Below are 17,331 nucleotides of genomic sequence, written 5' to 3' on the forward strand. Positions count from 1 at the left end.
GCTCTGGCGTCGAGTCCGTCGATGAGAGCGCAGCAACTCTAAGCTGCAGCACGAAGCAACACGGAAGCCTGCTTGGCCTTGAAGTTGCCCTTGCGCGCTGATTGGATGGATCTCCCCATCCATAAAACCAGCCAATCCCCGACGAGATGAACCATTCGACAAACATCTCAAATACAAAAATGACCGAGATCCCGGTCGTCGACGGCTTCGCCAGCGATGCCAGCACCCAGCTGCGCCACGTATGTAGCCATACTCGGAGCTTAGCGACTTAGAGTACTTCGTCTAGGCGTGCACCACGGTGGGCTTCTTCTACCTCTCGAACCATGGCATCCCCGCGGCCCTCCTCGACGACGTCTACGCCGAGATGCACCACTTCTTCCAGCAACCCGTGCAGGAGAAACGCAAGGTCTTGGCGAACGAGCACATGCGCGGCTACACGCCGATGAGCGAAGAGACGCTGGACCCGGCCGTGCAAACCCAGGGCGACACGAAAGAAGGTAGCAGCGCCTCCGAGTCCGTTGTTGACTATTTCAAAGGGTACTACATCTGCCGCGAGCCCGTACCAGAAGACTATGGCCTGCCTCTTCATGGCCCCAACGTCTTCCCGGACGCGTCTACGCACCCGCGCTTTCGCCCAATAATGACCAAGTACTTTGACGCGATGTCGGCCTTGGGCTGGCACGTTGCTCAGCTCTTCGCCGAGGCCGCCGGTGCTCCCGGCGCGTTTGACGGGCCTGGCATGTTTGATCGGTATTCTCACTGCTGTATCGATTGGTCAACGATTATATCGATGTAGCCCGATGGCGGCTCTGCGCTTGCTCCACTACAGCGACCACAAGTCGGACGTGGACGGCGGTGTCTTTGGCGCGGGCGCGCACTCAGACTATGGTCTCCTCACGCTCCTCTCGACGGACGACCAATCGGGTCTCGAGATTGAGCTGCAAGGGCGCTGGGTGGCCGTGCCGCCGCGCGCCGACTGCTTCATTGTCAACATTGGCGATCTGGGCGGTAGATTTGCATGCAAATGCTGTCTGCTGCTGACGATGTTGCTAGAGCGGTGGACCAACGGCCTCTTCAAGTCGACGCGCCATCGTGTCGTACGCTACTCTCCTAGACACAGCGCCTGACGGCTTGTAGGTCAACCGCGTGGGGCGTGAACGCTACTCGGTTCCGTTTTTTTACGAGCCCAATTTCACGTGCGTCGTCTCGTGCTTGCCGTCCTGCGTCGACCGCGGCACGCCGTTGCCGCCCATCACGAGTGGCGACCACCTCTTGGCCAAGTACGCCGAGACGCATGCGTCGTTTGAGCCACAGACATAGTCATCTTTATAACGTTGCTTTTGTAATGCAGAAGTCGTATGACAACTTGTGCATATGCTACGTGTGACTGTAGTTAGCGGCATTCTGGGAGCACGAGTCTGCTTTTACGGCCAACCTGATACGGGGTTTAACGACGACGATTAACTTGCTTTAGCTGACGTTATGACGAATCCGCCAGCATGATCTGTCTCCCGCTGTAGCTCGAAGTTATAGGGAAATGGGGCATCGACTGAAGACGCTTCGATACTTGAGCCACGTTTGTGGTGTAGATAATTTATGGCTGTGTCCTGATACATGTGCTTTGGGGTGACGCACTTGAGGATGCGTCCGTGGACGCTACATGATGTCGACTTGGGTCGCGTCCCGCTCTTCGTGCTGCTTGAGCGACTTCCACAGCGGCCGTCTCGCTTCGTCGTCGTCCGATCTGGTCCATGGCGTCGCCGCCAGCGCGTCTTTATCAGCTGCGTGCAAGCAGTATTGCGTCTTGAGCATCTCTTGTGTTCCGAGGAGGCGCTCGAACGCAAATTTCTGGAGCGGCGAGACCACGTCCGGTGCCCCGGGTTTCCCGCCCACGACGTGGTACGACCGGCTCAGAAAAGTAAACAAATCGAGGAGCTTGCGCTCGTCGTTTTCAAAGTTGCGCGAGTCTTCCCAGGGCACCGTGCCGATGTGCACTTGGGTCTCTGCACTTGGCGGCTTGTGGACGTAGAGCACGATACGGGTCACACCACCCGACTTGTGTAGCGCGACGCCGTGCACATAGTCTTTTGGGAGTCGCCATTTCAGCGTCGGCTGCTGCCAGTGCGCTGCTGCGACGGTAGCCGCGAGCAATTCGCTTTTTCGGACGACGACCACGAGGTACTCGCCCGGTGCGCTTTTGAACGCAGTCGTCCAGAGCACTTGGCCTTTCTCAAAAACGTCACCAACCTGGATGTGAACCCGTGGAGTCGCCGTCGTTGAGATCGGATCGAACGACACGAGCAGTGCCTAAGTAGACAAGTTGTCTCTTTTGAAAATGGTCATTTTTCTTGTGAGAAACGTACCTTGGCCCAGTTCCAGACAGGGTCGTGGGGTAAAAGCCGACCGTCGCCGCCAAAGGTGTGGGCGATGCGCTTCCGCCGACGCTCTTCTGTGATCTGCTTGCTATCAAATGTCAAGCCCGCGACGTCCCGAAGGCCTTCGAGGACGTGCGTCGTGAGGTCGATGGCGCCAACGACGGGCTTGACAACGACGCCCGAGAGGCCGTTGGCGACGCCGACGAAAAGCCCCCGCGGTCCATTTTGCGCACCACGCATTGGGTCGACGAGAAGACCGGTTAGGCCGCCGAGGAGACCACCGGTCATGTCGTGCTGGAGCTTGTTGACGTTCAGTTTGAGCTAGATCAACATGAAAAATTGAGGTTCAGACAAGCGAGCACGTACTTGCTCGCGCCGAGACGACGGACGCGCCAAAGCAAAAAAGGTGCGCTTGGCCGCGTACACGCGATCGCGGGAGAGCGACATGACCGAGTTGCCCATGGCAGTCGTGAGACGGGACGTGGTGTCGAGCACGCCAAACGCCGTGTGCCCCACCAGCGAGAGCGTGCCCCGGGTCATGCCCCCGAGGAGCCCCCGCGCCCCGTAGCGTGCCATGCCCAAGTACGGTGCAACGACAAAGTCGGTGAGGCCATCGCGAACGCTCGCGGCGAGCCCGACGGGATTGCCCATAAAGTTCATAGCGCCTACGCCCATCCAGCACAAGTCAACAACGTTTTCTCTGTAAAGTTCAGCCGTACCGACGAGCTTGTACAGCTGTCGCAAGAGGCTTGTCGTGTAGTGGTCGAGCACAACGTCGCGCACCTACCGCACAAAGCCTCATTCTCCTCCGTATTCTCAACGCGTCCTACATGTGCTGCGTCGGTGATTTCGTGCCGAATGAGCAAGCTCGAAAATTGCAGTGGCGCATTCTCGATGCTTTTGGCCACGTTGACCAGACCGGCCGCGAACGAGTGCGTGAATGAGCTTTTGAAATGCTGGCGCAGATACGCGCTGCTCTCTGCCGTGTACGACTTGCGAAAGGTGATGTTGGCGCGGAACGGACTCACTTCCAGATGGGCAATGTACACGTTGCGCGGCGCCGAGGGTGGACGCGGCGAGAGATGCGCAGCGTGCTTGTCGTAGAGGCGGTCGAGAATGTCATAGAGCGTGCGCAAAATGGCTTCGTCAAACGTCAAATCAATGTCCTGGAGCTGCAGCGCAATAAACTCGAGATGTACGAGACCATCGACGGCTTTTCCCTTGGGTACATGCTGCACACACGTCGCATGGAAGAGCGGGTCGGGCGTCATGGCTGCGCGCGAGAGGACAACAGGAAGGCCCACTTGGTGGCTAAAGCTGCGTTGGTTGTCGACCTGGAAGCCGTCGACGTCGATCGCGACGCGGCGCTGCTTGGTCGACTGCAGCGCATACGCATCCACTGTATCAAACGAGACGCGGAGCACTTCTTGCATCTCGAGGCGGGGCGCGGAGGCCAGAGAAAAGATCGGGTACACCTGCGCCGAGAGCGACAAGGCGACTTCGCGCAGATGGATGCTGGCGTAGCGCAGCATCGTGCCCACGACAAACGAGGTGGGCGCGAGCTCATACTGGAGCTGGAGCCGCAAGCACGGACTCGTCGTCGACGGCATCGAGTAGCCGAGGCCACCACCAATGCGCTCCGTGCCCACGAGCTGTTCGAGGTCTTTCTCCAGCGATGTCGTGTCCTTGGGGTGAACCAACGGGAACCACCCCGTGATCGACGTACCCCGGGTCACGCAAAACTCGATGATCGCTTCAATCGACAAGTGGAGCATGCCAAGCAGCACCTCGCCACTGGCCGTGCCCGCGTTGAGCACGGTGACGGTGACGGAGCCGCGCTGTCGTCGTAACTGCATCTACCATGTCATGAGCCGATGGAAGCCTCGACGGGCAATACCTCGAACGAGTTTTGGCGCCACTGCATCGTATCGTCACCCTTGATTTTGTTGGTCTTGAACGTAGCGCCTTCGGACGTGAGCTTGCAGCGTACGCGGTCGCCTTTGCCAGCAAACCCTCGGCCTTCAAGAATCACCACACGAAGTGTGCCGCCGCGCCGTACGAGCCGCTCGAATTGCCTACACTCGCGTGGTATGTCATCGTGACAGATCCGACCGTTTCACAAAAAGTGCACGTACGATTTGACCTCGGTGACGTGATCAATCGATGCCGCGTCAACTTGCTTGACGTTGCGCGACGGATGCGCACCGCGGGCAGCATGCGTTGGCGATGACGACGCGTTCGTCTCCTAAGGATATTTCTAAGCGACCGGCAGCGCTGCGTCCTGCGTACCCCGTCTTTGTTGGAGAAGAGCCGTTTGACCCGCTGGAGGCTGCCCATTGGCGTCGGTTTCGTCGATTTGTGCAGGCGGCGCAAAATGCGCGTCTCGGCCGCGACCTTGAGCGTCTGGAGCGTGTCGTTCATGTGGTGGTGCTGCAAGTTGTGCAGCTGTTCGTGCCACTTGACTTTGAGCCGATTTTTCTGGGCCACGAGTTTGTCCTTCTTCTTGAGCAGCAGTTGCTTGGCCTTCTCGGTCATTTCTTGCTTGGAGGGCTTGGCCTCGGCGCTCGTATGCAGCTTGCGCTTGTGTTCGAGGATGCGCTCCTTTGCGATCCGGTTGAGGCGCGAACGTACGTACACCAATCCCTCGCTCGTCAATCGGGTCTGCGTCTTGAGCCGCTCGTACCAATGGGACAGCAGTCCGCGCGTCGAGCGACACACGGCTATGTGAATGTCAATGCTGCCGACGGTCACCTCCGTCGCCTTCTTTGTCTCGTGGTGCTGGAGCAGCGGCAGTGTGAGCGCAGTGTTGCTTTCATCGAAATCTCGGAGAGGCAGCGTTGCCGTCCCGAGCACGGGGTGGGCCGATAACGCGTGGTACGACAAGATGTCCAATTCGAGCGACGCATTCTCAGCCCCGTCGAGATCGAAGAGAAACGTTTGCTCGTACCAGCTCGGTTCGTGGCAGCGCTCAATGTAGTACGTTTTTTGAGCCCCCGTCTTGCGCTTACTGTTGCTGCCCGGTGCGCTAATCGACAAGGCGACGTAGGGGTGGCACATCTCGGATGCCACCGAAGCCTGCAAGCCCATGGCCGAGACAACCGTGACCAGTACTTGGTCGACCGTCTCAAAGATGGGTCGCGACATAAACGACGCAATGCGGGCATGCAGTTGATGCAAGAACGGGTCGGGATCGGCGCCCATGGACGGGTGCGGTGCGACCGCCGACGCAAAGCGCGATGTCGCTGTCGACGGCTCGGGGGTCGTCGAATTGAAGATCGAAGAGGGTTCTTTCGGCGCTGCGTCCAAGGCCGCAGAGAGCTCGGCGAGTCCGCTAAAGCTATTGCGCCGACTTGATCGTGTCCGGTGGTGCGCCGACGACCGGGGAGCTTCGACCGACTCGAGCTCAACGCTGCGGCGTCGTGGCAGCGTCGGGGCTTGCAGCGCTGCAAACGCCCGCGTGTGCTGCAGCGCGAGCATCGACAGCAGCGTCTGCTGCATGCGAACTTCCTCTTTGAGAAAATACGAGCGCTCGTCGTCAAGCGTCGCGCTCTCACGAAGTCGAAGCACGCGCGTCATGCCGTCACCGTCGATGCGCGCGTAGCTCACGGCGCGTTTTGGTTTCTGAAACATCGAAGTTGTGGGAAAGTTGAGGTGCGGAAGCCCAGATGAGACCTTGGTACTATCAAATGCGGCTGGCGTCTCTTCGGAAAGCCGTGGCGTTGGCTTGGGGATGGCGACTTGCAGATTGAGCACATCCAGTGCGATCGCGTCGACGTCGTCGAGACCAAGACCGCGACGCTCGCCGAGGATCGTGCGCCCAAAGGTCTTTGGGGTGTCGATGTACCGCACGTCTTTTTTGGGTCCGCGCGACGAGAGTAAAAAGTGCTTGGGCCGGGTCACCGCGCGCGCGTCGTCGTTGCGAAGTGACGCGCTCAGCTATTCCATCGATCCATAGGTAGACATACGCACCACGCGAGAGCGTACCTGGTGGGGCGCCATGGGTTCGGGCCACGTAAAGAGCGCAGCGGCCCCCGGGCGAAGCACCTGCCATGCGTTTCGCGGCCCCTCGACGCTCGCTTGGCGATAGAATAGCAGGTGGTTGGAGGTTTGGTTTTCAATGCGGTAGCCGATTTCCGCCGACGATGCCAACGGACGAAAGACCGTGAGGACCGTCGAGCCGACAAAGCGCGAGTGCACGCGGACAACGTCCATTGACATGCTATGTTGCCGCACGGTGATCGTGTGGCCTACGTCATGCCACGTTATCATTCACGCGTCCGATGGCAAAGGTCGTAGGAAAAGCAGGGCATACCGTCGGCGGCCTTTGTCTCTGCAAACCCACGCTTGGCATCCTTGCGTGACGCGGGCGACGCGGGTGCGTCAACAAGACTCGCGACCGTCACGTCCAAGGGACCTGTGGTCGCAATGCCAAACTTGCCTGACCGGTACCGTGGCGCTTGTTTGGCGAGCACGTACTGCGCACTCACAAGCGCTCGTTTTTTGACAGGGACTTTGGACGACGGATGGTACGGCTGGGCGTCATTCGGCGCCATCGTCATGTTGAGGTTGTCGTGGGCATCGTAGAGCGCGAGGGCGGCGTGTAGCTGGTTGAAGACGAGGTACCGAGGCGTAAAGGTGACGCATTTGGTGCGGTAAAACACGTCCGGTCCTAAGGAGACGCGGGCGCTGACGGGAATCACGCCCGACGAATTTTTGAGCTACAATAGCGGTCTACATGAAACCGTCGGGTATGTCACGATGACATACCTCGACGACTTGGTCGATGCCGAGCGCCTCGAGCGAGAAGCCCTTAGACCAGGTGTATTTGGGGCACTAGCCAGTGGTAAGACATCAAGCGGATCTGTCATCACGCCATCAAGTCTGGCCAACAATCCCGTACCTTGATGCAAAGACTGTTGGCGAACGCCGAGACATCATCAAACGCAGCCGAGCTAAACGAAAACATGGTCGCAAAGCGGGCTGAGCGCCGACCCGCGCACGCCGGCGACGGGCAGCCGCAGAGCTCGCCGGTGGCCGCCGTTTCCACGTGCATACACGTCTCATCTTGCTCCGACTCGGTCAGAAACGACGTGCAATGCAAGTCTCGCAGCAGACTTTTCCACATCCAGCGCTCGTCCAAGGTTCGGCGCCGGTCTTCCGCCCCCGCGCTGCCCGCCACCTGATAATGCCGTGTCTCTTGCTTGTACTGGAGCGCGTACGGCGTATAGTTGACGAGCCAGTAGGGCGCATACAGTACAATCGCTCGCTGCCCACCGCCCCCCACAAGGTGCTCGATCCTACTCCGACGATATATAAGGTCAGCAAAAGCTCCAAGCAAGCGTTCGTACTTGAGTTTGAGCGACCGGGTCGTGTTGCGGGACCGCTTGTCGTTGAGTTCGAGGACCACGTCGACCTACCTCGCATGATGGCCAGGTGTTCTGCACCCTTGGTGTAGGAGGCACCTTGCGGTGATCTTTCAACGACGTCGGTGGCGGGACATGTAACGTGACGGGTTTGGTACTTTCACACTGGAGACCCGGGAGTAGGACACTGCCGTAGAGTACGTCTTGCATGGTCGACGAGTAAATGTAAGCGACGCCGCCCACCTTGATCGAGCCTTCCCACACAATGTCCTTGGTCGCCTTGCCATGGTGCACGACAAGGCGGTAGACGCAGCACACAATGTTTACGCACAGCGCGTTCTCGAGCGTCAAGGGTGCGTGGAGCACAAGGCGTGTGAGGTTGGCACCGGTTTTTGGTGTTGCACTGGTGCTACTCTCATCTTTGGCAAAGAAGCTCCACCGACTGCGCCGCTCGGCAAGAGGTGACCGCTCAGCAACCTCAATGCACAGGTGCACCTTGGCGCTGCACGGGTAGATGTACGAGGCCTTCGTATCGGTCATCTAGATCCCATATATTCTTCGTTACGATGGGATGACAATGGCATTTGTACCAGGTGGAGAAGGTCGATGCTGTCACCTTCGATGGCCGTGACGCTCCCCGTCGTACCATGGGGTACGTGCATGAGGTAGAGGTATCCAATGTGCTTGCCGCGCGATGTGTCAGCGTACTCAAACAGCGGCTGCAACGGTACATAATAGACTTGCGACGGCTGTAGCGATGTCGCGTGGGCTTGCGCTCGACCCAGTGGCTCTTTCAGGTGTTTGCTGTTGCCGAGGCGGATCCCGAGCACAAACGACGTGGCGTTGACGAGCTCAAACTGGCTCTGGAGGGCAACCGTTTGGCCATACCGCGTCTATTCAAAGTCTGAGAGGCAGGCGTACGACACGAGTATGAGAGGACCTTGGTGATGCCGACAACGCAGCGCAAGGCGGCGCGGATCCATGGGCTTGTGGCCACGAGCGCGCCGACGTCGTCGTCGTCCGGAATCAGATCAAAGAGAAACGTGCCGCTTTGGCTCACGTCGACGTGGTGCAGCCAGCGAAACCCGCGAAGTTGGAGCGACATGTCATATGTGAGTGCCGCGGCATTGGACGCGAGCGCGTGACGCAGCGGCTCGAGCGGCGCGTCGTAGTTGAGAAAGAGCACGCGCAAGTAATTTTGGTTTTCGACGGTTGTCTCGAGCATGTGGTCTTCGTACAGGACGCTCACGATCGGAGGCGAGTGCAGCGATCCCGTCATCGCTGGTCCGAGGTACGTGACCTGGTGCGCGTCGGGCTGCGGCTGAAAGTACCGCACGACGCGGCCCGTCCGGTTCACGACGCCAGAGGTCGACGACGGCGTCTGGGTCGTGTCGTGGCAGAGCTCGAGGGCCAAGTTGAGACAGTACTCGGTGATGTTGACTTGAATCGAGTCGGCGCTCGAGACCACGAGACCGGCGCCGCGGCATGGACCGTCTTCGGCGAGGACCTTGAGCTCGAACCGCTCGACGAGCGGCTCCCACCCGCGCACAATGTTGTTGAAGACGTCGAGGGCGATGTTCAGCGTGAGCTTGAGGTACAGCGTCGGCATGTGCCCGGACGTGGGCTCCATCAATTTCGAGTGCGATTTTTCCAGCGCGACCGCGGTTGCGTCGTCCGTGTCTGTAAAGCGCAGAGCGTTGAGCGACGCGTCCGATAGAAACAACATCAACAGCGGCTTTTGAAACTGGAGCGCGTCATCGAGCAGCATCAAGCAGACTCGGGACGGCAGCGTGACGGCGATCGACTCGATGGTCTCAAACAGCGTTGTCGTCGACGACCCAACGCTTTGCGTTTCGTCCTGGTCGTCATTGTCATCATTGTCATTGTCATTGGCGTCGTCCGAGGCGTCCGTCATGTGCGCATATGTGTCCGCGACAGCCTGCACAAACGCCACGTCGCTTGGAAGACCGTAGACATAGACGGTGAGCTCGGGCGACGCGGGAAACATGGGGTCGTAACGCTTGACATCCACGACGTGAGACGTCTGCGCCGTATCCAGGCTCGATGTATAGTGCCAGTCGAGCCCTATCGGTGTCAAGACGGTCCGGCGCTTCGCGGCCTCGAGAAAGTACGCCTCGACGCCGTTCACCTGTACGTGCAAGCTCGACGTCGAGGCATTCCACGTGTGGTGGACACTGACGTGCGCGTCCGCCACCGTCGTGACGACCAGCGTCTTGGACGTTGCCGTAACGGGCGCTGTCACGGCCACGGCGGTCACATGAAGCGAGTACCAAAGGTTCGGAGTGGCATCATCGACGCCATCGAGCTCGTCCTCTGCCGATGCCAAGAAGGCGCCGACACAAATAATGTCTCCATTCGCGTCCGCGGCCATCTCGGTGCTGGGCCAGGGGTACCCGAATGCTGGGTCATAGAAGAATGTCGAAAAGTACTCGAGCGTATACGTGAGACTCGTCGGGTCGCTCACGATCGGGAGCTCCACGATATCGAGTGCCATTCCGAGCATGGTGTAGCCATAAGGAAACCGAATCGACGTCAAGTGAAAGGCGTGGGATCGGAGGCAACTGTCATTCTCTGCAAGCCAAAACGGGCAAAGCCGGTCGGGTATCTCGGGTGTGAACGGTGCGAACGACGTGATTGCGATCAGCGACTCGGCAGTATTTGCGAGCTTGGTCAAGCGGACGCTGCCAGCCACCACCGCCGTCGTCAAGAACGTCGACTCGTAGGTGCCGGTGACGGTCACCACCAATGGCGACAGCACAAGGCCAAGCGCATCGTCCTTGAGCTCAAACTGGAGCTCCCAGCGCGGACAGACCACGCCGACTTCCCACGGCGTCGACGACGGCGCGTCAACGATCGCGTCCAAGTGCGCGGCAGTGTTGAACGGCGCGTGAAATGGGTGCGGCCCGACGTCGTACGCTGTGGTTGGCGCAGCGTGCTGCACAAACGGGCGCGGGAACTTGGCATACTCGCCCATGTTGTCAAACCAGAGACTTAGGAGAATACTCCACTCGGTCACGTCCATCTCGAGTCGCAACGACGGCGAAAAGACGTAGAGATCCCGTGTCGCCGCTCCGTTCGTGTCGCGCACAAAGTGAATGGTCGTGGGTTCGAGGCTCACGAGCGACCAGCGTAACTCCGGATTGAGCGCCTGAAACACGCTTCCGTGCGCGGTAATGCGCGGGGCGTGCGCTGCCTCGGACGTCGCAACAGACGGGGTGGACGCCGAGAGAGTCCCAAACGCAAACGACCAGTAGCGCTCGCAGACTTCTTCGGCGTCGGCGCAGTAGGCGCGGCACTGCCGCATCTCAAGTATGTCGCGTTGAAGGTGTCCGACCGTCGACCGCGCAGGCCATAGCGTCGTCGGTGCATGGAGCCCGGCCGCGTACGTCCACGGCACATCCACGTACGACCGCTGCATGAGCAGCTCGTCCATGACGAGCGCGAGCCGGTCGTCCGACTCGCTATTCCGTGGAAAGACAAGGGCCACGTGGGACATGCGCAGGCTCTTGCAACTCCGAGCGATCTGTGGTATAGCGGCCGACGCGTCGGACGGGAAGTGCAGTTCAACGGCACGTTGCAGCACCGCCAACGCGCCCGTGGGCTCAAACGCGTAGTTCCAGCACTCGAGGTAGAAGCGGTAGAGACACGTGAACTGGAGGCCGTGCATGCTAATGTGGAGATCGGTCTCGGAGCGCGTCATGTCGAGCATCGGCGCTGTCACGTCAGCGGCGCAGGCGCACTAGAGACACACAACGGCGTGATTGACGCATACAAAGAAACAAGGTACCTCCATGGGCACGATAAAGTAGTGGTGGACACTGCCGTACGCCGTGCTGTCTTGCACGGTGAAGCGCTCGACCGTCATCGCCAACGTTGATTGGTGTCGGAGGTTGGTGCCAAGAAGCGTGATTGTACTGAGGCAGCCGCCCTCTTGCGTGAGACGAATGGTCGACTGTTCCAGATGCCACGCAAGCTCCAGTTCGGTGGCGTTCGCAGCGGTTCCTGGATGCGGCGTGGCTCTTGCCGGAAGCAAATCGCAGTACACTTTGAGATAGCCCAAGACATCGCAGAGAATCTCGGGCTCGAACGACGCCTCGAGGCGTTGCGTGCGCAGACTGCAGCGGCGCGGTGCGTCGACCGTGTCGTGGACGGTGCAGGACACGCCCGTGGTGCTTGGCGCCAATGGTGCCAGTCGGAAGACGTCGCGTCCGAGAAGTGTCAGCGCGAGTGTGTCGAGACTGGCTTCGTGCCGCGCGTCGCTGCCTTCCGACCACAGAGCACCGTGCAGCGCGTCCCACGCCACGTGCAGCAGCTTGCTTTCGGCAGGCACCTCTTCAAACAACCCAGCCTTCTCGTCCGTCATCGGCGTCGTCTCATAGCCCATGAAGAGCGGAAGGAGCACTTGCAGCGCGCCTTGCGTCACCGTGACGTTGACAATGCCCCGCGTGCGTGGCAACGGTGCCGGTGACGCCGTGGAGGCCCATAAGAAGGGATAGCGCTGCACGAGCTGCACCAAGCTGCGCGTCACGTAGACACCCACGGAGGCTAGTTGGATGTTGACGCTGGTATCGCGCCCCGTGACAGCGTAGGACATTTCAACGGCCTCGAGCGCCACGACGGGCGATGCTTTTTCGCCCTGACGCAATAGTACGTACGCAGACTGGACGCGATGATGAAACTCTTGCGTCGCGGCGTTAATGTGAAGATACCAATCGGTGCTGTGCGCCTCGACGATATGAGTGGCCAGGATGACGCGCAGTGTGCCCGTCTAGACGGTTTCGTGAATGGGACATGTCATGCCACGTAATTGTACCTGGACAGAGCATGTGACGGTCCATGCGCTCGCGGCGACCGATTGGGACGGTTGTGGACCAAAAGGTGGGTCAGGCTCGAGCAGCTGGAGCGTGCTCAGACATGATGGCAAGGTTTCGTGGCATGTCGCGTCCAGAGAAGTCAGCGTGACATGCATCATTGACGACGTCGGCGTCGCCTGCAACGAGAGCGACAGCATCGTGTCAACATCTACCACATTGAATAGACTCCAATGAATTCGGAGAAGTGGCGTACCTGTCCTTGGTCGGACCTCGAGGAGTGCAACGGTTTCGTTGTGCACGATAGAGCCAGTGACGCGGTTGACATCGACCTCCATGTCGGTTGTGAGGAGCCCCAAGTGGCTCGACACCTCACTGGTGCCCGTCGCTGTCACCCGCTGCCACGTGTTGGATACGGTCAGGCGTTTCCATGCAGCAGAAAGCACGATCTCGTCAAGGGCCCACGTCCAAGCCACCTAGCACCGCAATTGGCTCATATTTCCACGCCACCGAGTCTTTACTTGATAGGGCGTTCCGATGGACAGGTCGTTTGGACGTTTTTGGCTCTGACGGGCACCTTGAGCCTGCGCTTGGCACTCGAAAATCTCCCGGGTTGTCTGTGTCGCAATACTCAAGAACACATGTACAAGCGACGCATCGACGTACCAGCTGCAGCTCCAGTACATTCAAGACAGCGACGAGCCGCAGCGCTTTGGTGTTGCGCGCCTGCATGAGTTGGAGCCACGAGGCGTAGAGATGCGCGTAGCTGGCCATGATCAAGGTCGACGGCGGCACGTGCACGCGGGGCCGACAAAGGCAGAGCACTTGGTCGATGGCGTACTGCCAGCGCACGCGGGCGACACTGCGGGTGGATTTACAGTGCAAGTGGCGCCAACGCGCAACCTTGTGTCTAATACGCATAGTCTTGATCAGTTCAAAGATAATACCAGCGAATGGGCCACCGTCGACCATGGGCGTAGCACTGCAGTGCCGCGGCTTGCTGTCGCCATAAGGAGATGAATGACGGCGGAAGCGTCAGCTCCAGCTTTGTGACGTGCGTCTCGACGGCAATTGGTGACATTTTGGTGGGCTGGTGCAACGACGAATGCACGTGGAACGACGAAAGGAGGTGGTAGGCTGTCTCGTTGGCGTCTTCGTCGACGTAGATGGCCACGTCGCTTAGCGTCACCGCTTTAAGAAGCTCATCGCTGTCGGCTTTGGACGCGTGGTCGACGAGGCTGAAGGCGCCAAGTGTCAAGCCGAGGCGAAATCCGCGGCCAGCATAAAACACATGAACGTCATAGAACGTGACGGCAACGCTCTTGAGAAGCCGATCGAGGAGCGAGCTTGAGAGACCCGCGACCATCCAGGACGACCAAGACGAGGTCGTTGCGCCGTCGGCATGCAGCTCCTGAACCTTGCGGTTCTTTTCATCGAGCTCGGCTTGTATGTCGTGGCTTGTCTTGGACTCGACTTCGACTTCGACGCCGGTGATTTTGACTTGAACGGGCTGGCGCCAAAACGAAGTCCAGGGGACCTAACGTGCATTTCTACCGCTTCGTCCGCATCAGAATTGCGTATGTACCTGAATACGGATGCTGCGAATAGCACCATGCACGAGCGTCAAGGGACTCTCGGCCGAATTGAAGGCGGTCGTCTTGAGCTCCTAGTATGACGAAATGCAAAGTTATGGAGAAGGTGGGGTGAGCCTACCACATCCTGGAGGGTCAGGTCGCCAGCCCAGAGACCGAGCGATACGCTCTCTTGCTCAACGTGGACGAGGTACTTGCGCAGCGCGCGCAGGATCGCCTTGGTGACGGCGTCGCGCACAAAGGCCATGGTATTGTGTGCCGGTTGGGAAGCGTCGCGATCAACGCACCAATAAAAACGTCCCGCCGCGATCTTGTGCGCCAATCACAAAAAAGACTCGATTTCGGCCAATGGCCTGGTGTCAGATCTTGCAACGATGGCCGACGAGAGCGTCGTGATCGAGGTTGCGGGCGTCCTGTCGGACCCGGCTTTCCAGCGCATGCGCCACCTCGCGCTCACCTTGCGCGAGCATGTGGACGGTGTCTCGCTCTTGATCAAAGCCCTTCTCGAAGTCGACTACGCGCCCTTCTTGTACAAGGAAGGCCTCTTCCAGGAGTTTCCGCAGCACCCGGCCAGTGCGCCAATCGCATTTGTGCCACCGTCGCCGTCCGCCGCATCGAGCTCGACAGGCAACACCTACATTGGCGAGGCCGAAGCTTTCGCCGAGTTTTGCGCCATCAAGTACGGCCTGCCCGAGACGCTCCCAGAGCCAGAAGCCAAAGCGCTGGCCGTCGACGCATGGCGCACGTACCGCGAGCGGTCGGGGCACGAGTTTTGCTATCTGAAGTTTGTCGTCGACGAGCACGCCGTGACGCCGCGCGACGAGCCTGTCGTCGTAGAGCTCTACACGGACACGTGCCCGAAAGCATGCGAGAATTTTGCCAAGCTCTGCGACTCAGGCTACGCTGGTCTGCCAGTGCACCGTATCGTTGCTGGCGGCTGGATTCAGTCGGGCGACGTCGAGCGCGACGGCCGAGGCGACGGGCGTGGCGGCTGCGTCGTTGCTGCCGACGGTGTCTTTGAAGACGAGACCTTTTGCATCTCGCACGACCAGCCCGGCATTCTCGTACGTACTCGCAAAGTGCAACCTCAAAGCGCAATCTCAAAGTGCAATCTCAAATGCAATCTCAAAATGTACTACTAGTCGATGGCCAACACTGGCCCCCACACGAACGGCGCCCAGTTCTTCATCACGCTTGCACCGCTACCGTGGCTCGACAAGAACAAAGGTGCGCTCCGAATAGCCTTCTTCGACCAACAATGCGCTAGTTGCCTTTGGGCGCGTCGTCAGTGGTCTGCAGACTGTCCATGCGGTTGGGCGGCTGCAAACCGTCAACGAGCGTCCGATCACGTCCTGCATCATCGCCGAGTGTGGTCGTCTGCCTCTCTGAGCATCATCCTCTCCTCCACCAAAGACAATGGAGCACAGGCATGTGTATATAATAAAATAAGAGGATGCAATGTCGTCTATAAGCCGGTTGGCAGCGTATCGGCCTCGAGCATCTCGGCGAGGTCGATCAAGTCGTGGATGCTGGCAATCTGCAAGCAATAAGAATGTGCGCTAAGAACGCAGATCAAATGCTGCTCGTACCTTGACAAAGGGCATGGCGCAGGCACTGCTGGCCGACTCCTCCTCGGGGCCATCCCCAATCCCGATAAACTCGTGGTCCTCGTGGCCGTACTGCGCCTGAATCGTCTCAAAGCAATGCTTCTTTCGAACGTGGGACGACGAGTAAATCATGTCGGGCGGAAACCACTTGTCCAGGTCGTAGATGAGGCACTTGCAGAGGGCCGGCACGAGCTGCGAGTTGGTCACGACAATGTTCTTGTAGCCGCGCGCCGTGGCCGCTTGCAGCGCGCGCTGCGCTGTTGCCCCCCAGTTGTCGCCAAACGCATCGATCGAGTCGCGGAGGTCGGCGCAAAAGTCGGCCTCGGGCGTCCCGGCCGTCAAGAACGCGACCGACTCGAGGCGCTCGTAGATCTGCCGAATGCGCCGGTAGCGGTACGCGAGCTTGCGGAGCCGATCGGCGCTGCCCACTGCGTCCTGCGTCATCGCGTCGCTGTTGAAGTCATAGTCGTCCAGGCACACGCCGTCGTCGTAGCGCGTCATGAGGCTCACGTGTTCAATGTCTTCCTACACAAAGGCTCAGCAACGCCATCCGAGCCATGCAAGCTACCTTTTCCAGCTCGTCAAAGAAGAGGTGTTTCTCGAGGATGGTAAAGACAAAGCACATCATGCTTTCGCCGAGGGCCATGCTCGCGTCGGCAATGCGTCCGGCGCGCTTGGCGTACGTGCCATTGCAGAGCGAGCTAAAGAGCAGCAACGTCTCGTCAAGGTCCCAGATGAGCACTTTGGTCTTCTTCGTTGCTGTTGGCGGTGCGTACACCATGTTGTCCAAGAGGTCGAGGTTCAAGCCGTCGAGGAGCTCGGGCCTGTGGTGCATGAAGAAGGCCGCGTCCGACGCGCAGGTCGATGGAAGGACAGAGGATGGTCGCGCCTTCTTGGCCTTGCTGCCCGAGGGCCCTTGCGCACTGTCGACCACCTTGCGCTTCATCATGGTCGTTACGATCTGTTGTTCGATTTGACCAAGTGCTGGAAAACAAGTGCAAGCGACTCGGTCATCTCATTTTTGTTATCTTGGTCTTTGTATGCTGCGCGTGAGCAATATTTCGCATTTTCATTTTTTCTCAATACTGTCTCGCTTGCACTGGGATCGACTCGCCGCTGCCACCACTAGTAGCTAGCTGCTCGCTGCCGCAGTGGGCGTGCGAGCTGTCTGCACTAAAATATATACGTCGACATCTACGCTAGCCTACCGTGTTGACGTGGGTGGCAACGTTTACGGGGACAGTTGCATGCACCTGCCACTCTCCTGCGCACTTGGCTGTCTCGTGGCCTGTCCATCGGCTCGATAGACGTGTCGGGGCAAACAGCCGACGTCGCCAGAGTAGACGAAGGCGATGTGCTACCGCTTGCGTCAACCCTAGATGCGTCGACAGCTCTCATGGGTTGGCAGCACTCGACAGCCTGGTGTTAGAGACAGATTGGATAATAACACTTGCAAATGAGACAGTATGGAAATCTTTATATTTCATCGAAGCTTGGCGGTGATTGGTCGACCATATTTCGAATCGAATTGGGTCGATGACACGGCGTGTGCTGGCAGGCGT

At 59.2% G+C, this 17,331-nt stretch overlaps 4 protein-coding genes across 4 annotated transcripts; 2 read left to right on the top strand and 2 right to left on the bottom strand.

Moving 5' to 3' along the window:
• Positions 1-169: 169 nt before the first annotated feature.
• Positions 170-1,369, top strand: SDRG_03281 (hypothetical protein). Its single transcript, XM_008608912.1, has 6 exons — positions 170-239; positions 287-497; positions 537-750; positions 797-1,008; positions 1,054-1,097; positions 1,138-1,369. Exons 1-6 carry the CDS (start codon positions 180-182, stop codon positions 1,318-1,320), a joined length of 924 nt encoding a protein of 307 aa, XP_008607134.1. The 5' UTR covers positions 170-179; the 3' UTR covers positions 1,321-1,369.
• Positions 1,370-1,652: 283 nt separating this feature from the next.
• SDRG_03282 (hypothetical protein) lies at positions 1,653-14,409 on the bottom strand (the record flags this gene model as incomplete). The annotated part of the gene is made up of 24 exons (XM_008608913.1): positions 1,653-2,307; positions 2,364-2,696; positions 2,742-3,040; positions 3,095-3,158; positions 3,206-4,231; positions 4,273-4,450; positions 4,511-4,620; positions 4,665-6,311; positions 6,360-6,622; positions 6,688-7,093; positions 7,143-7,208; positions 7,276-7,672; positions 7,724-7,788; positions 7,838-8,278; positions 8,329-8,631; positions 8,679-11,498; positions 11,547-12,527; positions 12,573-12,781; positions 12,827-13,046; positions 13,092-13,187; positions 13,237-13,480; positions 13,533-14,107; positions 14,156-14,236; positions 14,284-14,409. 24 exons carry the CDS (start codon positions 14,407-14,409, stop codon positions 1,657-1,659), a joined length of 11,601 nt encoding a protein of 3,866 aa, XP_008607135.1. The 3' UTR covers positions 1,653-1,656.
• Positions 14,410-14,496: 87 nt separating this feature from the next.
• On the top strand, positions 14,497-15,630 carry SDRG_03283 (hypothetical protein). The gene is made up of 3 exons (XM_008608914.1): positions 14,497-15,226; positions 15,305-15,389; positions 15,430-15,630. The coding sequence occupies exons 1-3, from the start codon at positions 14,537-14,539 to the stop codon at positions 15,549-15,551; spliced, it is 897 nt and encodes a 298-aa protein (XP_008607136.1). The 5' UTR covers positions 14,497-14,536; the 3' UTR covers positions 15,552-15,630.
• Positions 15,580-16,773, bottom strand: SDRG_03284 (hypothetical protein). Its single transcript, XM_008608915.1, has 3 exons — positions 16,338-16,773; positions 15,752-16,294; positions 15,580-15,699 (listed from the first exon to the last, which is right to left on the bottom strand). Exons 1-3 carry the CDS (start codon positions 16,716-16,718, stop codon positions 15,628-15,630), a joined length of 996 nt encoding a protein of 331 aa, XP_008607137.1. The 5' UTR covers positions 16,719-16,773; the 3' UTR covers positions 15,580-15,627.
• Between the last annotated feature and the right edge of the window lie 558 nt (positions 16,774-17,331).

The sequence above is a fragment of the Saprolegnia diclina genome (assembly GCF_000281045.1).
Source record: "Saprolegnia diclina VS20 unplaced genomic scaffold supercont1.8, whole genome shotgun sequence".
NCBI classification, from domain to species: Eukaryota; Oomycota; class Saprolegniomycetes; order Saprolegniales; family Saprolegniaceae; genus Saprolegnia; species Saprolegnia diclina.